The sequence below is a fragment of the Orcinus orca genome, chromosome 11 (genome assembly GCF_937001465.1).
Source record: "Orcinus orca chromosome 11, mOrcOrc1.1, whole genome shotgun sequence".
NCBI classification, from domain to species: domain Eukaryota; kingdom Metazoa; phylum Chordata; class Mammalia; order Artiodactyla; family Delphinidae; genus Orcinus; species Orcinus orca.
Genome location: NC_064569.1, coordinates 96,093,483 through 96,113,831, shown reverse-complemented (window position 1 = coordinate 96,113,831; position 20,349 = coordinate 96,093,483). Strand labels below are relative to the sequence as shown.

The 20,349-nt window shown below is 54.2% G+C and overlaps 3 protein-coding genes across 7 annotated transcripts; 1 reads left to right on the top strand and 2 right to left on the bottom strand.

Annotated features, from left to right (window-relative positions):
• Positions 1-333: 333 nt before the first annotated feature.
• Positions 334-3,901, bottom strand: SMDT1 (single-pass membrane protein with aspartate rich tail 1). Its single transcript, XM_004279547.3, has 3 exons — positions 3,453-3,901; positions 1,856-1,996; positions 334-575 (listed from the first exon to the last, which is right to left on the bottom strand). The coding sequence occupies exons 1-2, from the start codon at positions 3,636-3,638 to the stop codon at positions 1,859-1,861; spliced, it is 324 nt and encodes a 107-aa protein (XP_004279595.1). The 5' UTR covers positions 3,639-3,901; the 3' UTR covers positions 334-575; positions 1,856-1,858.
• Positions 3,902-4,185: 284 nt separating this feature from the next.
• On the bottom strand, positions 4,186-9,243 carry PHETA2 (PH domain containing endocytic trafficking adaptor 2). Of its 3 annotated transcripts, none has more exons than XM_033405175.2 (3): positions 9,044-9,243; positions 7,203-7,286; positions 4,186-6,408 (listed from the first exon to the last, which is right to left on the bottom strand). In XM_033405175.2, exon 3 carries the CDS (start codon positions 6,401-6,403, stop codon positions 5,615-5,617), a length of 789 nt encoding a protein of 262 aa, XP_033261066.1. In that variant the 5' UTR covers positions 6,404-6,408; positions 7,203-7,286; positions 9,044-9,243; the 3' UTR covers positions 4,186-5,614. The 3 variants fall into 3 exon arrangements, with proteins under 3 accessions (XP_033261066.1, XP_033261060.1, XP_033261064.1); XM_033405169.2 differs by lacking the exon at positions 9,044-9,243 and adding an exon at positions 8,694-8,826 and having other exon boundaries at positions 7,203-7,904; XM_033405173.2 differs by lacking the exon at positions 9,044-9,243 and adding an exon at positions 8,694-8,820.
• A 1,532-nt stretch (positions 9,244-10,775) lies between these two features.
• NAGA (alpha-N-acetylgalactosaminidase) lies at positions 10,776-20,098 on the top strand. 3 transcript variants are annotated; one of them, XM_033405167.2, is made up of 10 exons: positions 10,776-11,457; positions 11,884-11,975; positions 12,786-12,921; positions 13,469-13,640; positions 14,476-14,653; positions 14,981-15,075; positions 15,834-15,995; positions 17,547-17,744; positions 18,855-18,998; positions 19,444-20,098. In XM_033405167.2, the coding sequence occupies exons 2-10, from the start codon at positions 11,960-11,962 to the stop codon at positions 19,525-19,527; spliced, it is 1,185 nt and encodes a 394-aa protein (XP_033261058.1). In that variant the 5' UTR covers positions 10,776-11,457; positions 11,884-11,959; the 3' UTR covers positions 19,528-20,098. The 3 variants fall into 3 exon arrangements, with proteins under 3 accessions (XP_033261058.1, XP_004279593.1, XP_049550212.1); XM_004279545.4 differs by having other exon boundaries at positions 10,782-11,457; positions 19,464-20,098; XM_049694255.1 differs by lacking the exons at positions 10,776-11,457; positions 11,884-11,975 and adding an exon at positions 13,088-13,167 and having other exon boundaries at positions 12,783-12,921; positions 19,464-20,098.
• The last annotated feature ends 251 nt before the right edge of the window (positions 20,099-20,349 follow it).

Here is a 20,349-nt window from a genome sequence, read left to right as displayed (position 1 = left end):
TAAGGAATCCAAGTTTTGAAAGAATTCTAAAAAGTGGTATTTCTCAAGAAGTTTTAAACAATCAAAGCTTCTTCTGATTGCATGGGATAACTAGCGAGTGTTACTCAGCACAAAAGCTGAGCCTTTAGTTAGCCTGTGCAGCCATTGGGCTTTCGTAAATAACGAAGATTGGTCCCAGGTCCCCATGATCATCTTGTGGATCCATAGGGGCCTGGAGGCCCTGGGTTGTAAATCAAAGACCTATTTGTTCAGCTGATACAGGTAGGACAGCAGGGTGAAGAAACTGCAACTAGAGCCTACTTGTATTACAAAACTTCAGCCATCACTCAGTCATACAGAGCTGATGTTTATTATGTTTATTCACAATTTGATTATGCTCAGTGGATAGCACATCTCCAGGAACCTCCCGGAGCCTGGGGATCTGAGCTATGGTCACAGACCATGCAGGAGGCTTCACTGGGGTTGGGAGGCTGAGGGCTTTCCCTGGGCCCATCTGCTGATAGGGAAGGAGGAGAGGCTGCGAGCATCACCATTTCTTAAGTTAGGGCTTTCTCCTTTCTATACTTCTCCACGCCCTGCAAGAAAGGAAAGCAGCAGTCAATTGGGTGACAGAGCCGTCCTCTTACCATATACTGAAAATTCCATACAGTGGTTCTACCAAACATGGCAGGAGATAGGCAGTTTTGAGTACATTCAATTATTCATTCATATATATACTGAACATTCACCAGAGACGGGGCACTGGGGGCCTAAAGGTATAAAAAGACATGTTCCAGGGCTTCCCTGGTGGCGCAGTGGTTGAGGGTCCGCCTGCTGATGCAGGGGACACGGGTTCGTGTCCCGGTTCGGGAAGATCCCACATGCCGCGGAGCCGGTAGGCCCGTGAGCCATGGCCGCTGGGCCTGCGCGTCCGGAGCCTGTGCTCCGCAACGGGAGAGGCCACAACAGTGAGAGGCCTGCGTACCACACACACAAAAAAAGACATGTTCCCTGCAGCAAGAATATGGTCAAGTAGAGTTTAGGGTATATCTTAAGCATGTAATACCGACTGTCACAAGAGGTACTGGTCAGTTAGGGGACGGAGCAGTCACTTTCAAATTAAGGAAAGACTTCATCAAAGGTAATGAAGAATTGGTGGAAATGAGAGCAGTGGGAAATAATCTTTCAATTGGGAGGAATAATGGGCCACTGGGAGTGGGCAAGAGAGTAACTCAAGAGATAGTGAATATTGGGGATAGGTATGTGGTTGGGAATATGGAAGATAAGGCTGGAAGAACAGGTGTGACCAGATCATCGCAAGCCTTAAATGCCAGACTAAAGAGTCAGGAGGGTCCTTGTTTATAACGGTAATGCAGCCATTAGGGCTGCATTAGGGCACAGGAAGTCAGCACAAGACAGCTGGATGGAACTGGCACAGGGGAAGGGTTTGTGAGCAGTGTATGAACCAGGCGGCAGTGCCCGTGTACAGGCTGTGCTGGCGCAGAGCTTGGTAACCAGAGCTCACTGATGAGGGCCTGCAGTTTCTAAATTTCAATGTGGAGCTGGTGAAATGAAGTTGTTTGTGGTGGGTGTGTAAGGCATATTAAATTGTCAAGAATATTTGTGGGTTGAGAAAATTGAGTGTACATAAAAGGGCAAATAGAAAAGGCTGGCTGGGATCCAACCTGGTTGGAAGAGACGCCAGTGAATCTGTAAGTCAATAAGATAGTTTCCTTCATCCAGCATAGGGAAAAGGTGACATAAAAACATTAGTCACCAAGAGTCAATGCATTAAAAGTCTGTGCTTCTGCTTCGAATGTTCAGATTCTGCTACCAGGCCAAACTGCATCACAGTTGCATCAAAAGCAAGTCTTACCTATTAGTCGTCATCATCATCATCCTCTGGAACAAAAATATCATGCTCCTCAAGTAGAGCAGCAAAGTTCTTGCTAATTAGTGTCCCGACATAGAGAAAGGGGATCACAATGGAGAACACACGGAGAAGGCCGAAGGACATCTGCAGAGGGTCAAAGTGGTGGCTGTGAGCGCCAGAGCCCACTCCAGTAGGACCACAGAAGGCCTGGCCCTCTCAGGAGCATTCCCTCCTGTGGACCTGAGATCCATGATAAGCAACTTGATTTTAAAGTCCTTGGAAAAGTTCAGAGCAAGAAAAAAAAATCACAAGAAGAGATAAAGTGATTTTATGGCCATCAAACTGTGCACTTGTAAGAAAAGTACAAGGCATTCGTGGACATCTAAAAGTTAGGGCACAACCTGTTAATTACTTGCAGATACTCATAAACAGGTGAGAAAGTACTACGAGCTGGACTAGGGAATAGAGTTCAGCTCTCCTTGAATAAACTACTAAATACATGAAAACAGATTACAAAAAAATGAACATGTACAGTGAAGGGATATTCTATACAGTTCTTTAACTGGTTCCCTGATGCCTGAGAAATTTGATTTCACTACATTGAATTTTAGAAATATGTTTTGAAAATCGAGCATGTCTTTATATTAAAAGACTAGCTATTTAAATGCACTGGCGGAGTTTCAGTAAAATTTTAACATTTCCTCTCATATCTTCCTACGGAGTTTCAAAAAAAAGTTGTTTTTCGCTTCAGTTGTGCCTCTTTAAAGGCAGCTCTTCCCCAACATGACCGTGCTTCCTGCTGTGAAACAGCCCTGAACTCACCTTGTGTGAGCTTGCAGTCGGCCAGACTAGCTTTAAAAGAATGTTTTGTAAGTCTCACACAGCGCTGGAGTCAAAAAGCAAACTTACTTGGCATAAGGGACTGTTCCTATTTTAGTGAGAAAACTCCAAGGGTACTGAGGGCATATGATAACACAGTGGTGGGAAAAAATAGGATCTGGTGGGAGTTGTACCAGCAGGAAATCTGAGTTCCGGAACCTAAGTCAGCTGCTAGCTTTGGACACTGGCTTCACTAGTCTGGCCCCAGATTCTTCATTTGTAAAAACACTGATGGTAATAATTCTCTGCACACCCAATCACATGAAATTAAATACTAGGTCAAAACTCGCAAAAAGATAAGGTCTGTCCCACTTACCCTTTATTTACAAAATCATTCCACAATTCGTTTTTCATCCCATCAACTCTATGGTGGAGAGGTTACATGACTTGTCTATACTGGATGCATAAAGCGGAGTCTTGTGGCTCTGGCGAGCCAGGGCACCGCACTCCTCACGATGAGCTAGTGCTAAGTGCCGTCTTTCTCCGCTCTTGCCCCCCATGTCTCCACGCACCCCGCTCAACTCCCGGATCTAACCCGACCATTTCTTCCCATTTGTCAAAATTAGCAGCGCATCAGCGCAAAACTTTGTCCTTGATCCGTCTTCCGGTCTAAGGCGGTCGTTCGACTGGCCTTTGCTCCTATCAATCAGCGTGAGCCCGCACACACTCCCCACAATGACTGTCCTCGGCCCCTTCGCCCCGCCTCCAGGCAGACACTCACTTTCACCGGTTTGGGCAAAATGGCGCCGCTGCGAGTAACGATGACTGACCTCGATGGTACCAGACTCCGAACTAAGCCGCCCCGTCCGGCGGAGACATCGCCACCTTTCCCCAGGCTCAGCCCGCTCCGGAAAGCCCCAAATCCGACGGGTGCCAACGCCAGCCAGCGACTCGCTCCGGACGCCATCTCCCAGCTCCCCCCCCCTCGTCCGGGCACCTGCACCCCACCACCCGGCCCCCGTGCCGCTCTCGGGAAGAACGCCGCCCGAAGCCTCGCGAGGCTTTAGGGATCAGACGAGAGGTGCAGCTCACAGACTTGCGCAATGCGCCTAGTTCCTGTAGCGGCCCCACATGGTGACGTCAGGAGGATGACGCCAAGGGCCCGGTACAGCCCTCATTCCGGGCCTGGTGGGCGGGGCCACCTGACTGGAGTTGTCCTTGTGAAGCCTTCAGATTTCTGTCATTGTTGCCGCACCCAGGACCGCCAGGGCGTGGCAGAGCAGGGGGTTGTTGAAATGAGAAACCACTTTAATTGAACTTCAAACTATTGTATTTTTTAAAACAATTTAAAAATACAAATTTGTTACTTGTGCTACTTGAATGATTTTGGAATTTTATTTCATGCCAAGGTATATGTTATGTATAGCTAAATGGAAAATATATCTGAAAAGGGGAAAAATGGGGGCTTTCACACAAACTGTCCAGGTGATTGCTAAAGTAAACTTGAGCCAAAATAAGTAATAAAAAAATCATAATGTTTTAATCGTATGAAAAGCACTGTAACAATAAGCAAGATAACAAAAAGCCCGTAGTGTCTGTGTATAAAACAAGACGCATCGGGGCTGTGGGGCTCCCATACAGGGCTGGGGAGGTGGCCCCTATTCTTGGGAAACAGGCCTGGCTTCCTAGGAACTGGTCCAGGACCCTGGACGGCATGTCAGCCTCCTGGACTTAAGAGGCTCTGAGCCGAAGCCTCTAGCTCAGGCTGCCCAAGGCCCCAATAAGGGAGAGAGGCTAAGAAGGGGGAGATTGTGTATATCGGAGGAGAGGGATGACTGGACCAGGCTCTGCATCTTCCATCCAGCCACTGCCACCACACCCCTAGGCTATCAGGCTGATCTGGCCTCTGGCTCTGTCCAACCAGCCACTTTTCCTCTCAGAACAATCGATAAAGCAAATGCTTGGCACCATGCTGGTGAGAGTAGGAACAAGAGGATCTTGGCAGGCACACACTGGGTGCCAAGCAAGACTATGCACGAGTTCCTAGGGGGTTTCAGGATGAGGAGCATCTCTCTGGGGGTCCAGCCAAGAGAGAAGAGTTTATCACAGTGTGCCAGGAAGCCTGTGCCCAAGCTCCTAGAGGCCCAGGACTGAACACCAAAGTAAGAAACTGGCTTTCCCAGGGATCCTCACTGCCTCCCCACTTCAGCTTCCCACTTGGCAGCTGAGGACACAGTACAGGAAGGATTTCTGCTGACATATAAAAGCTACTGGCCCTCCTGGGGCAATGACCAAGCACCATCTGTTGACAGGGCAGCCAGGGAAAGAAGATGGGGCCCTAACGCTTTCGGAGCAGGATAAATCCCTCTTGACTGGCCAAGTGCCCTCTCCCTCCAAAGAGTCCTGTCCAAATTGCAGAGTGGGGGTCCCATGCCCAATCTTCTCATCACTCAGGATGAGCCGGGCTCCAGAAAGCCCCATAACACAGTAAATCCACTTTTTCTGACAATATCAGTCCCTCAAGCCAACACTGCAGCCAACTTCTGGTATTTATACAAGATTCCCCATGTTGGAAATTGTGTCTGTAGAATCGTGTGTAGGTGAAAGGCAGAGCGGCCTGTGGTCATGTAATATTCCCCACTTCCTCCATTTCATTAATATCCGCTAAGAGAGGGGCAGTCACGAGACCTAGGTCTGTGGCTGCTGAGCAAGCCACCTCTCCTCTCTGGCCCTCAGGAAATAAAGGGGTTGAAAGTTAATGATTCCTCAGTCCCCTCTAGGCGTGAGGGTGGATTTGGAACCTGGAGCAAGCCTAAAAAATAGGAAGGGGAGAACTCACATCCAACAGCAACTTCAGAAACCAGTAAACATTAAACTCTTGAAAAAGCACTGGCCCTGGTGTCCTGACCAGCAGGACAAGGGCTGAACCCGAAGGGCCCAGGCTCAGGGCCTATCCCGTTCCTCACATTCTGGCTGGCTCCCCTGGGCACTCTGCAGCCACACCCGCCTCAGCTCCATAATCTCCTGGCCATACCAGTCATGTAGAGTAGAGAAGCAAGAAGTCTCAGGGGACACGGGGCTCTGCCCCCTGCCTAGGAGGAGGCTGGCAGGGCCCTGCAACTCCCACTCGGCCAAGCCCCGCCCTGCTGGCCTGCTGCCCCCTTCTTCCACCAAGGCCATAGGGCTGCAATCTCTGGAGAGGGAGTAACCATTCTCCAGGCCAGGAGACCAGTGGTCAGAAGCCTGGGGCTTACAGCGGCTGGGAATGGCCTTCCAGGATGAGTGGCGATGCAGGTCCAGGCTGTGGCGGGCATCACGCAACTGGCTCTCCAGCTCACGCACCACCAGACGCATGTAGCCAAAGCTTGCCCTGGACAGTGCCTTCACCCAGGCCTCCTGGGCAGCTGGCCCATCTGCCGCAAGCAGGTGTGGGCGCACTCCAGGGGCGTCGAAGCGGATGGCAAAGGCAAACTCTTCAGGCACGGGAGCCTCAGCCAACTCCACTGTGCAGCCCTCCAGCACCACTAGGCTCAGTGGGGCCCGGCCCTCTCGACTCTCAAAGGAGAACAGCAGGTTGCCTTTAAGGACAAACCAGCACCTTCGGCCAGTGCCACTGGGGGTGGGTGGAGTCCCTGCGCCCCCCCAAGTGCGCAGGAAGCCTGCGTGGTCTGCTGGGGAGTCGCTCAGGGCGTAGTGGGCCACACTCCTCTCGTTCAGCTTCATGGCTCGCATAAGAACTGTGAGGTGAGAGAGGTAGACACAGATCAGAGGGAGGCAGCCCTTGTGTCCCTGTGGGAAAAAGAGCACTGGCTCTGGAGAGACCTGGGCCCCAGGCCTGTGGGCTCTTCTCACTTGCTGTGCCCTGAGGCTCTCAGTGTTTCATCTGTGAAATGGGCTAGTCTCCCCTGCCTTTTCTCTCAAAGGGCTATTGTGAGGATCATGCAAAAAACTGGACATCAGAGGACTCAGAGAAAAGGATAATGTGATTGTATCAGACCAGGAGGTATGGCAGGGCTTTGACAGAGCTGTTTAAAACCCAAAGGAAAAGGCATCAGCTGAGCTGAAATGGACCCCAAACTCATAAAAACCATTGTGCTTAAACCATCCCCTAATCTGAGGGCCCCTTAGCTCCAACCCTGAAGCCAAACATCCAGGGTGTCTGTGAGCCCTGTGGACCCCTGCTGGCCTCTCATTTGTTAATGGCACAGCTGTCCTTTAGTAGCCTTCAGGGCCAGATAGGGCTGGGGTGGGTCAGGCCTGCCTCATTCCTCCATCATTGTGGGTTCAGACAGGGACCGAGCGAAGTACAAACACAGGGCACGGCTGAGTAGGATCAACCTCAACCACTGAACGTTGGTGCCCCACAGGTCACAAGCGGCATCTCATCCAACTGTCCTCCTGACTCACAGAAAACTGAGGTCAGGACAGTGAAGGTGAACTGCCCACGGCCACACGGCCAGTGAGAAGCGGAGCTTGGTCTCCTGATTCACTCCCACCCTTTGGGAGCAAGTCTTGGCAATGACCCACTTACCAGCAGAGCTCACTGGGCAAAGGCAGGGGCCTCTCTTGTCTGGCCACACGGCTCAGCCCTTTGACCACGTGGTTTCTGGGGCACCTGCAAAAGAATTCTCAAAGCCAGTCAACCCATCCTAAAGGATGAAAACTCCTACTCAGGCTTTGGGGCCAATGAAACCACCACCTCCTCCAGGAAGCCTTCCCTGAACCCTGATAATCGCCCCCCCAACCACCACGGGACCACCCAGGCCCTGAACTTATGGGCAATTTAAGGAGCTGAGTCCCATTTTCCTGACCATCACTGTTCAGACCTCACTGCCCTGCCCTCTAATGCTAGGTCAGAGTTAAATGCCCTCATGGCTTCTTGCTTTTCCCTTCTAGCACTTGTCACAGTTTATTTGTGGTCTTCAAGTAAGCTAATCTGAGAGGCCTGTCCTGATCACTATGTCTAAGGTGGTACTGATCACGAAGGTGCTCTGATCTAAGGTGACCCAACCAGCAACCCCCTCACTTCTGTTTTCATCCCGCAATGATTTCCTTTGTGTTTACACCGCTGTCCCCAGCCCCAGAATGTCTCCCAGTGTAACCCCCAATATCCAGCCCCTTGCAGGGCTTGGGAAGGCCCTCCGAAACTATTTGTTAAAATAACTGTGACTACAACAGTGGACAAAACAAAGTCCCTCTCTCCTGGAGCTTACATTTCAGCGGGGGAGACACGCTGTAAAAAAAAGACAAAAATAAATAATAATTAGTGAATTTTTAAATTAATTAAATAATAAATAACGTAAGGACCGGTCTTCACAAAGGGCTATGGAGAGAAGCAAGCAGGGTCCTGAGATGGGGAAGGGCCATTCTCCGATGGTGGTCGAGGAGAAGCGGGGGTGGGGTGGGGGGAGAACACAGATGTTTCCTCGAGGAGTGGCCTCAGCTCCGGGGCGCGGAGAGGGGATCCGGAGCCCACCGAACTGTCTCCGCACCCCGTCACGGGGACAGGCGTCTTCCACCCACCTCCCCACTCCAGGGATGCGAGGCCCGGACTTCAACCCCGGTGGGAAGCCGGTGCACCGCGTTTTTCTGAATTCTTTTGTTAGAGGAGCGGCGGGCTGGGGCGTGGGACTCCCTGGCCGGTGGCCACCGCTGGGAGCCCCTAACCCGCTGTCGCCCTGAAACAGGGTCGCCTCACCAGAACTCCCCGGCGAGCGCCGCAAACTCCGGGTGCGGCGGCCGCCTCGGTTTCCCTATCGCGCACGGAGCTGTCCCGCCACGTCCCCGCGGGCCACGCCCTCCCGGAGGCCGCCGCCTCCCGAGCCCGCCAGGCCCGCTCTCACCTCCGCGCCCCCGAAGCCCAGGAGGACGACCCGCGGGGTGGGTTGCGGCCGCGGCCAGGGGCGATTCCGGCTCGGGACCCCACGCCTCCGCCCGGGCCGCTAACTTGGCCATGGGAGCCGAAAGACCCTGCTTGGGCGGCTCGAGTTACCGCCCCCGCCCCTCCCCGCCCACGACTCACTAGGCCTCGCGATCCGCGAAGCCGTCCCGCGATTCATGCCCGAGGGAAACTGAGGCCCGACAGGCCGTGACCCGCCTGAGCCACAGTGCTGGTCAGTGGCGGGAGGCCTCGAACGCAGAGTCCCACCTCAGGCCGTCCGGGGGCCTTGGACCCAGTCCACCTCCCAGAGAACTCGGAGACCTTCCCTTTCCCCCTCCAGTCCCCCTCTCCCCGCCCGGCCCACTTCTCCCGCAGAGCCAAGCCTGGGACGGCCTCGGCCCAGACGCCTCCTCTGGGCGGGCTCCTATCCAGCCCGCGAGGCCCGGCCCAGCTTCCCAGCCACCCAACCCGGCACCTGGCGTCGCCCGGACCTCTGCTTCTGGGGATTATCCATTTCTGCTTCCGCCACTCCCGCCGGCCTGAAACGCAACTTCAGCGCCCAGACTCTGCCTGGAGTCAGTCGACAGCTAGGCCTGCAGTGAAGGTTGCAGGAGTGCACAACCAAACGCAGGAGGCTAGGGTTTCCCAGCAGCCCTGGAAGCCGGTGAGCTCAGAACACCTGCCCATGAATTTGCTGGTCCCCACGTCAGAGTTCTGCCCTTGCAGTTCCTGCAGCCTAGAATGCGCTTCCTTCTCAAGCCTGCCCCTCGGCTCTAACTCCTCAGGGCTCCTTCACATCATTTAGGTCTCAGCTCAAATGTCCCCTCCCTGGCCTTGAGAAAGTAGCCTACCTGCAGGTCTCTGTCACATCCCTGGGTTGTATTTTCATTATAGCACTAACCACTTATAAGAAAAGCTTCCCTACGCTCAGGCTTTTATTTCCTGTTTATTATGTCTCCCCCATTAACTTTTATTCAGTTAATAATAGAAACCATGGGCTTCCCTGGTGGCGCAGTGGTTAAGAATCCACCTGCCAATGCAGGGGACATGGGTTTGAGCCCTGGTCGGGGAAGATCCCACATGCCGCAGAGCAACTAAGCCAGTGTGCCACAACTACTGAGCCCGCGAGCCACAACTATTGAAGCCTGCGCGCCTAGAGCCCATGCTCTGCAGCAAGAGAAGCCACCGAAATGAGAAGCCTGTGCACCACAATGAAGAGTAGCCCCCGCTCGACACAACTAGAGAAAGCCCGCCCACAGCAAGGAAGACCCAAGGCAGCCGAAAAATAAAATAAATAAATTTTTAAAAAGTAATAGCACCCATAATAAATGTGTTAGAAGGCAATAAATTTTGTGGAAAATATAGAGCAGGGGCAAGGAGACTGGGAGTTGGGGCAGTAGGGCGGTTGCAATTTTCAAAAGAATGGTCAAGGTAGGGCTCACTGAGAAGGTGACATTTGGGAAATACTTGAAGGAAATGAGGGAGCCAGTCGTGCGAAAATCTGGAGGAAGAGTATTCCAGGCAGATGGAACAGCTAGTGCAACGGCCCAGAGGCCTGTTGTGTTTGAGGAACTGCAAGGGTGGGTGGGGGGGAGGGGGGCAGGGAGGAGCAGCAGGAGGTGGGGTCAGAATGTGTGGCCTGGGGCTCTGTAAACCTGTGAGGGCTGTTACTCCAGGCTGAAATGAACACGGTCTTGAGCTATGTTTTAAAGCAGCGGTCCCCAACCTTTTTGTCACCAGGGACCAGTTTCGTGGAAGACAATTTATCCACGGAAGTGGGGAGCGGGGGCGGTGGGGGGCTGGTCAGGCGGTGATGCGAGCGACGGGGAGCGGGGAGCGGCAGATGAAGCCTCATGCTTGACCGCCGCTCACCTCCTGCTGTGCGTCCCGGTTCCTAACAGCCCGTAGACCGATACCGGTCCGCGGCCCGAGGGGTGAGGACCCCTGTTTTAAAGGATTTCTCTGGCTGCTAAGGAGAGAATAAATGTGGGTGGAAGCAGACCGGTGAGGAGGCTGCTGGAGTAATATAGGCAAGATGCGATGGGGCCTGGGAGAGTAGAGAGAGGTGGCCAGATTCAGGATGGGTTTTGAAGGTAGAGAGTGCAAGGTTTGCAGAGAGGTTGGATGTAGGGAGTGAGGGAAAGAGGAGGCAAGGAGGACTCCAGCGTTTTGGCCTGAGCACCTGGAAGGAGAGTTGCCATTACCTGAGACAAGGAAGTGGCAGGTGTCTGGGGCCAGTTATGTTTGAGATGCCCAGTGACCATCCAAGTGAAGGTACCATGAATAAAGTGCTTGGTACCTAGCGGTTGCTCAATAAGTATTTGATGAATGAAAGAGGAAGGAATATGCGAAGTGCCTGGATAAGAATAATGGGTGGTCCACGTGTCAGGTAAGGAAGGAGAGTCTCCTGGCTTTGAAGGAACTGTGTCCTCCACCTGGTTTGCTTTCTCCCACCCATCCTCCTCGTGGTGCCTATTCATCTGCCAGTACTGTTTTTGAGCGGCTTACTACGGGCCCTGCTTCAGGGCATTCTCCCATTTTTCTTTAAAAAAGCCCCCAGCAGGTATTCACGCCACAGCTCTTTATTGAGCATCATCTATGCAGTATCCTCGCCTTCAGGGAACCCAGCAGAGGTGAAAGGACTAGCCTCACGTGAAGCCGCAATTGGCTCGTGCCTGCCTCGGGGGCGCGCAGAGCCGGAGATCGAAGGAGGTGGGGCTTGGGGAGGTTCCGAGGGCTTACTGGGCCGGTAGAGGGCGGGGCAGGACGTTGCTAGGGGGATTCTGTTAGGTCCTCCGGGGAAGGTTAGGCGCAGTGAGGCCCCGCCCCTCTGGAACGCCGGAAGCGAATCAGGTGACTGCGGTGGTGGCTGGTTCCGGAGACCGAAGCAGGCGGCTTGGAAGGGGTGAGTGTCAAATGTGGACGACTCTGGTTGGGGTCCCCGTGGTGGGCCGCTGGGCCTGCGGTCTTTGGGGACGGGGGGCGGCAACCCAGACCTGGAGGGAATACGGAACCTGGTCCCGGCCCGCCGCTTCCGTTCTTCCTGGGCGTCCTCGAGCCTGTCGCTGCCTCTCGCTGACCCCAGTCTGGCAGAGGGCCGCCCTTGGGCGCTCGGGGTTCCCAGCAGTGCAGAAGGGGTGCGGTCTAACGTCCAAGATACCTTGTTTACTATTTCCTCAGGAAGAACCCAGGCTCGGGGAAGTGATGGCTGGGGTAGAGGGGGGGAGCGGTGAGAGGGCTTGGGGACCCAGTGTGGGATCCACACCCAAGGTTAAGGGCGGCAGGGCTAGACAGGCAGTAGTGACGCCAGTGCTTTTCTAACGTTTCTTAGCTTCCAGAGCCCAACATATAGAGCTGGTAAAAGCAGAGCAGGTCTGGTCAGGTCCCGAGACGCTGAGTCCAGAGCGATGTTGCTGAAGACAGGTACCTACACGGATGGGGGTGGCTTTGGGAGGGTAGGTGACCAGTTGGGGGTGGGAGCTACCTGGAGGAAGTTCCAGTCCTGTGGCGTCTGGGCCTCCTTCCCTGATGTGGGTATGTGGGGAGACATGTTCCTCTCATTCTTGGAAGTGGGCCAGGAAAGGAGGAGGTGCTCCCCACCTAGGAATCAGTTCCCCTCCAAAGAGGCCTCTTCCTTGCTCACCGCCTCTACCCCAAAGCACAGAGGCCCTATCTTATTAACATCAACATGTAATAAGAACAGCCCTATAAAGTCAGTACAGTGATTCCATCTTGCAGATAAAGAAACTGAGGCCCTAGAGGGAAAGTGAGCTGGCTGGGTGCAGGTCCAACCGGCTGGCCTCTTAAGCCCTTCTGAAGCCTCTTGGGTGTCTGTGGAGAACAAAGAGCCCTGGATGGGACTCAGGAGACCTGGAGTCTGGCTACACTGTACTGTCAAGTTCTGTGTGAATGGAGTGGGGGGAGCTGGTCAGGGTGTAGAAGGGATATGACCTCAGGGTGTGAGTTTTTGATAATTCCAGCACTGCTGTGGTAACAGCAAAGTGGGAATCCGGGCCTCAAACACGTTGCCCCACCCCAGGCACCGTCCACCCACTCACAGCACTCCTGGAGCCAGGAGTTGCAGGAAGAGCCCATTCCACCTTAAGCGCGAGAGTCTAGTTCCCCTAATGTGCAGGCCAGCAGCCTCTGCAGGGCTGGGCAGCACGTGGGTGGGGTGGGGCGAGGGCTGGAGCTATAGGAGCCACTCACAGTTATCCTTACAACTCCCTGCAGTGCTCTTGCTGGCCTTGGTGGCCCAGGTGCTGGTTCTGGAGAACGGGCTCCTGCGGAAGCCACCCATGGGCTGGCTGGCCTGGGAACGCTTCCGCTGCAACACTGACTGTAACGAGGACCCAAAGAACTGCATCAGGTGAGTAAGGTCGGCACCACCCAACAGGCTTGCCTAGGGCCCTCACAGAGTGGGAGCAGCGAGTGGGGGTCAGCTAGGAAAGAGGGCAGGGTTAGAGCCCCCCATCCCAGAGAGAAAGCAACCAGAGGTGACTTTTGAGACCTCTGACACTCAGCTTCATGACCAGCTTGGGGCCTCTGTGGTGACCTCAGGCCTGTGGGGCAGGGACCCTGTGGTGGACGCAGCCGCTGAGATAATGGAAAGGAGGTAACAGTTAAGGGCCAGGCCGGACCCCGCGTGCTTCCCACTGGCCCGGTTCTGCTTCTTGGCTTGGGGGCCCCGTCACTCCTCTTGCTCACCCTGCTCATGGCTCATGACATAATCCTTGGTACCCCTCACACTTGTTACCTGGCTTAGTCCTCGGCTGACAGCAAGGCCATGGTACTTGTAGGCTGGATTCACACTCAGAGCATCTAAGAAGTTTGAAAAGCTCTGAGGAACGGGGGGTGGGGTTAAGGTTAGGCCCGTGCTGGGCCACTGAGCAGCCCTGTCCCCTACCCCTCGCCAGTGAGCGGCTCTTCATGGAGATGGCTGACCGGCTGGCACAGGATGGATGGCGGGACCTGGGCTACGAATACCTTAACATCGATGACTGCTGGATTGGTGGACGTGATGCCAAAGGCAACCTGGTGCCTGATCCCAAGCGCTTCCCCAACGGCATGGCCTTCCTGGCTGACTACGTGAGCCCCACCCCAGCCCTGCCCCTTGGCCTGTGGGCCAGACCGCTCTTTCCACCCCATCCTACTTAGGGCTCATTTCTGTAATCCCTGCTTGAGAACTCACAGTCTGGTGGAGGAAATAGATACATGGACAGGTAGTTTTGACCCACTGTAGTGGGTGAGAGCAAGGAAGGACATCTTATTCAGCCTGGGATTTCAGGAAGGTTCTCCAGAGGAAGCAATTCTTGAGCTGATACTGGAGAGATGGCATTCAAGGGAATGGCAGAAGCAAATGCCTAGAGGCCAGAAACAGCCCATGCAAGGTGTGTGTGTTGGAGGGAGGGGAACTATCATGGTTGGCAGAGGCCAGGCCAGCAAGCTGAGACCCTTTCCTTTGGGCTTTAGGAAGTCATTGAAGGTTTTTATTTATTTATTTATTTATTTATTATCTCTTTAAAATTAATTAATTTATTTTTGGCTGCATTGGGTCTTCATTGCTGTGCGCAGGCTTTCTCTAGTTGTAGTGAGCGGGGGCTACTCTTTGTTGGGTGTGCAGCCTTCTCATCGTGGTGGCTTCTCTTGTTGCAGAGCACGGGCTCTAGGCTCATGAGCTTCAGTAGTTGTGGCATGCGGGCTCAGTAGTTGTGGCACATGGGCTTAGTTGCTCCGTGGCATGTGGGATCTTCCCGGACCAGGGCTCGAACCTGTGTCCCCTGCATTGGCAGGCAGATTCTTAACCATTGCGTCACCAGGGAAGTCCCATCATTGAAGGTTTTAATGGGGCCTGGTCAGATGTGCCTGGGAGGTGGCTCCTTGAGGTGCTGCCTGAGCCCAGTGTGTTGTCAACCCCCCACAGGCTCATTCCCTGGGCCTGAAACTGGGCATCTACGCGGACATGGGCAACTTCACCTGCATGGGTTACCCAGGCACCACGCTAGACAAGGTGGTCCAGGATGCTCAAACCTTCGCGAAGTGGAAGGTGGACATGCTGAAGCTGGATGGCTGCTTCTCAACCCCCGAGGAACGGGCCGAGGGTGGGTCCCACAGCTGGCTGGGGGCCATTAGGTAGACAGGGAGGGGTGGCCATGGAAGGCCCCACAGTGCCCATCTGTCTGTATGGCCCCTAGCGGGTAGCATTTCCCAATTCCCCTCACCCAGGGCCTAGGGGGATCTTGGCTCCCAGGCTCCCTAAAGATGGGTTGGTACCATGCCCCTACCTGGGAAGTGTTTGCAGCTCTGGGTACAGGGGAAGCACCTCCTTGAACCGTAGTTTCCTCCCATTTGGTGGGAGGTTTGGGCTGAGGTCCCAGATTTCATCTTGTGTCTCTTCATCCTAAAATGTGAGGGTTGGACTTCTCCAGGGTACCCCAAGATGGCTGCTGCCCTGAACGCCACAGGCCGCCCCATCGCCTTCTCCTGCAGTTGGCCAGCCTACGAAGGGGGCCTCCCCCCAAAGGTAAGCCATTCTGTGAACCCACCTTGCAATGCTCCTCAGACCCAGGCCTCCTTGCCTTCTATGCAGTCAGGGCTCCTCTCATCATAGTTGCTCACATGCTGATTTGTAGGTCTAGGAAAGGGTCATAAGTACCTGAGGGGGCCTGAGCTAGCCCAGGGTCTTAGAGGAGACACTTGTCAGGTGGGCTGAAGGGATGGGTATCCAAGGCATGGGAACCATATGTTATGTGCTGACACAGCACCCAACAAGCAGTCAGAATCCTGGGTTTTGCCGAGTGGGCTAGGAGATCCAGAAGGCTGGTGAGGCCAGGCAGGTGGGGCCTGGCCTCTGAAAGGCCTCGTGGGCATCTCACCAGGGACCCTTCAGCATGTAGGGTGCTAGAAAGGGTGGAATCAGACTTGCAGACCCGAGGGAGAACCCTGGCAGAGGGTGGGACTCACTGAGAGAACAGGGGGGTGGGTGTGTGGTAGGGAAGGTTATGGTATGCCAGCCTGGGTCCATACCCTGGGCTTGGCCCCAGCTGGCGTGAGAGGGAGGGGTCGGCTCCTGGCACTAGCGCGCATGGAGGAGAGGCCAGGCAGCCCCAGAGTAGGGCCACTCCCTCTGAGGCCTTCCTCATCCTGAACACGCTCAAGGTCTGTTCTCTTCCCCCTTCCCTACCCTCTATGTCTCCTGCTGAGGCTCCCCAGCCCCTGTGCAGGGCTCTAGGCAGCAGAGTGTGACTCTGGTGTTGGACTCTGCCTTCCCCCCAAATCCAGGTGAACTACACTCTGCTGGCGGACATCTGCAACCTCTGGCGCAACTATGACGACATCCAGGACTCCTGGAGCAGCGTGCTCTCCATCCTGGACTGGTTTGTGACCCACCAGGACATTCTGCAGCCGGTGGCAGGCCCTGGGCACTGGAATGACCCAGACATGGTACCAGCATGGAGGGGGATGGCCCAAGGCCCACTGCCCTATGCTGTCTTCCTGGGCGCTGATTGCCAGGTTCTAGACCAGCATATCAGAAACGTGTCCTTGAACCAGCCGTGCTGGACTTGCCTTGGGGGCTTACAGTTCTGTTCCCAGGGCCCCACCCCACCTCTTGGATCAGAATATTCAGAGAGGGCCTGGGAATGCCCATTGTTAAGTCTTCCCAGGCGGTTCTGATGTGTCTTGAAACTTGAGAACTTGATCTGTAGTGACTCTTGTGTGAGACCTTATTCCTCCATAGGGTGAAGATCACAGATAGTCCACACTCTCTTGCCACCCTTCCCTAGACTCTTTGCCAGGTCTGCCTCTGACCCCTCTCTCAATGCTCTGTATTGTTACCCTCCACAGGCAGAACTGGCCTCTCATACCTACCTCACTCATAGCCCTGATCACTTAAATTTCTTTGCAATTTATCTTACAGTTTTGTAGCTATCTCTTTAGTCAACGAGTATTTACCGTCAGTGATGATTATAATAATTACAAATACTAGGCCAGATGGAGAGGTGCCTGGAGAAACAGCAGTTGACCTGCTTTAGAGTTCCAGCTCCAGCTCTGCCACTTACCTTGGGCACGTGACTTAATTTTTTCTGTGACTCAGCTTTGTCAATTGGAAAATGGAAATAATAATAGCAGCTGCTATATATATAGGGTTGTTTTGAGGGTTAAAAGGATGACCCTTTTTTGTTGTTTTATTTTTTTTTTAGGCCAGCACATGGCTGATGTTGCAAACAGGACTCAGCTCCCTGGGGCTGGAGGGGAGCTGACCTTCATTGACCTATTAGGCACCAGGCCCAGGGCCAAGTCCTTTTTTAAAAATTATTTTATTTTATTTTTTGGCCATGCCACATGGCATGCGGGATCTTAGTTCCCTGACCAGGGATCAAACCCACTCCCCCTGCAGTGGGAGCGAGGAGTCCTAACTGCTGGACCACCAGGGAAGTCCCCAGAAGGATGACCCTTTAAATGTCTGGCATGGTTTGGCACATATACAGTGCTTAGTTAAATTGGTGTCACTAAGTACACAAGAGTGTTGAGTTAGCAGTAATCGTTTGTGTCCTGTTGGTGTATTGGTTGCGCTGAGGACAGGAGTGCCCGTTGGTGTAGTCAGCTGTCGTTAGGGCAGGTGGGTGGCTAGTGGCAGGAGCAGAGACTCTGTCCGGGTCTGGTTTACTACCATCCTGGCTGTATTTCTTGACTTGCATATTCCAGTTTATAAACACTTTTGGCAACAGGATCCATTGGATCCTCTGAACAACCTGTGACATGGTCAGAGCATATTATCACCCCCATATTCTTGATGGAAGAAAAAACCTGAGGCTCTGAAAAGTGACTTGACCCACCCCAAGGCCACGCTGCTGGGGAATGTTTGCAGAACCAGGGCCCGCACCTGGCCATCCTCCCCCATCTCTGTCTTCTTTTGCTACAAGTTTAGGGTTGGTCCCCATGCCCACCGCCCTGAAGAGGGCAGAGCTGAGCAATCCTCTTTTCTGCCCCCAGTTGCTCATTGGGAACTTTGGCCTCAGCTTCGAGCAAGCCCGGGCCCAGATGGCCCTGTGGACGGTGCTGGCGGCCCCCCTCTTCATGTCCACGGACCTGCGTACCATCTCCGCCCAGAACATGGACATTCTGCAGAATCCACTCATGATCAAAATCAACCAGGATCCCTTAGGCATCCAAGGACGCAGGATTCTCAAGGTACTGGGGGTGTGGGAGCAAGGAAGGGAGGCTGAGAGACTGGGCTCCCCTGGAAACAAGTCTGCAGGCCAGAGGTTCAGGGGTCGGGACTGGGCCTCTGAAATCCACTCAATCCCTCCTAGTTGCATTCAGTCGAAGTCTCTACTGGGAGCTGCTTCGACTGTCCCTCACTTGCCTGGGTAAGAGCAGGGCCAGAGCAGGACAGCTCGTGGGATTTGGGGAAGGGAGACATCACCACACATGCACACGGGATCAGTGTGGCCCCTCGGTTTGGAACTACAAAACTTCTGCACAAGTCTATGATGGCTGGCAGAGAAATAGGGCTTGCCTTCAGAGTTTAGGAGTTGTTTGAGCCATGGAGTACAACTACTACTAGTACTAGTGTAGACTAGTTGTTGAGCACCTACTGTGTGCTAGACATTCTAGATACATTTTCTCAGAAGGTCGATGCTCCTTCCCTGTTTTACAAATGAGGAAACTTAGACTTGAAGAGTCTCAGTAACTTTATACCAAGGCCACACAATTGGTAAGTGGTACAACAGGACTAGATGCCGATAATGTCACCTCAAAGCTTGTGCTCGTTGCCCAGATCCTTGCCTCTCTAGTAAAAGGAAATCTACACCAATATAGAAAGCACTGCTGAACTGGTGATGCCCAGAGGCGATAACTAATCCTGCCAGAGGGGCGGATGGTGGAGCCAGGCCCAGGGGCCTTCTGGAGGCTGTGGCTTCACCCTCCTGGCTGCTCAGGGCAGAGCTCATCGTTCTAACTGGACGGTGCTCTCCAGTCCAGTGCCAGGGGCTGTCCACGTCTGTCTCTCCCGTTATCCTGTAAGCTCTCTGAGGCGGGACCCCATGCAGCATTTATCTGTGTCCTGGCGTGGGGCCTGGCACAGAGTAAGTGTCGGGGAGCGTCTGCTGAGTCAGGGAAGGAAGGACGGAAGGTGGAGTTAAGACGAGTTGTGTGCTGGAGGGCTGTGGTTTCCCCTCCAAGCTTCTGCCTGACACGGAACTGTGGGCTGGCGAGACCCAGAGCTCAAGGGCGGGTTGGGAAGGGAGCTTCAGGGCCTGCTGAGCAGGGACCCCAGCCAGTAGCCATGTTCTGCGCCAGGAGAAATCCCACATTGAAGTGTACGTGCGGCCCCTGGCCAGTGAGGCCAGTGCTATAGTCTTTTTCAGCCGCAGGACAGATATGCCGTATCCCTACCGGACCTCCCTCGCCCGGCTGAACTTCACCAGCTCCAAGGTGTATGAGGTGAGTGCCCTGCTACCTGCAGCGCTTTGGGTTTCCCTGAGGGTGTTGGTGGGTCTTACTCATACGGGGGCCCCTTCACTCACACACCGTCCCCTAAGCCGTGGGCCTTGGGTCCTCTGGCTGGTGCTGTGCTCTGCACTGGTGTTTTCAAGCTACACAAATGAACCACCGTGTGTAAATGAGTCCCGTCAGCCCCCGAGGCCGCGTGTTTCCCCTCTGCAGTCTTGCTGGCACATGTCTCAGGTTCTTGGTGGGCTGGGCCCTCACCACTGCCAGTACTTGGGCATCTGTTGGCTTTGCCAGAGGGGAAGTCATGGGGACTCAGGCTCCCACTTCTGTAGGGCATACTGGAGGCTCAACACAGGCCAAAGTGCAGGCTCTTATATCCCCTGGAGTGGGGGGCGGGGGGGTTTGTCCCTGTGCAGCCATTCTTAGGGTGGCATAGTGCTGTCCTCCCCCCTGCAGGCCCAGAACGTCTACACGGGTGACATCATCAGTGGCCTCCGGGATAAAACCAACTTCACATTGATCATCAACCCTTCCGGGGTGGTGATGTGGTACCTGTATCCTATCAGGAAGCTGGGGACGCCCCAGCAGTGAGGAGCTGGGACGTGTGACAGGCTGTGGCAGCACCACTGAGCCCAGACCACGGAGGTTCCACGTGCTGAGGGCCAGTAGGTGGGGTCGTCTTCTACCCGTCAGACCCGAAGTGCAATCTCAGGGCCGGGTTCTACGCCCTGCACAAGTGTGAAGTCTCTTGGAAACTTGTCTTGGGGAGACTTCCTGTGGCCTCTCTGGCCTCTACCTCATCTGTTCAGCCCCATGGATGTTGCTGAACAACTCGGCCAGCCTCCTCAGCCCCCATAGGCAGAGGCACCGATACTTGTCAGGATTCTAGCCTCTGACCTTCTTTTTACTGACTCTGAAATCAGGATTTGGAATTTTCTTAAAATTAGGAGTGGAGCTCTGACCTCTTGTCGGGAAGTCCCATGAATTATTATGTGATCAACTTTCCTGCCCGGAGAAGGCCTTACAGGCTGACACTGCCTGGGAGTGACCTTGGTTCCTTCGGGTCACCAATAAAGCTGTTCTTTAGTCAAGTAGTTGTAATATGGACCTGGGGCCAGGGGCTGATCAGGTGGGGACTCTGGGTGGCACTACACAAGGTGCTGGTTTCAGATTTCACCTCGCATGGAAGACGTATGGCCTCTTCTGGCTCCTCATTCCACCGCGACCTGCAGACTCTACTTCTGGCCATGCCAGGCTTGCCTCCCGCCCCAGTCATCCCTGCTGTGCCTAGCATCATGGTGGTGGTAACGGCACAGTGAGGCGGACTAGTGATGGTCCCAGG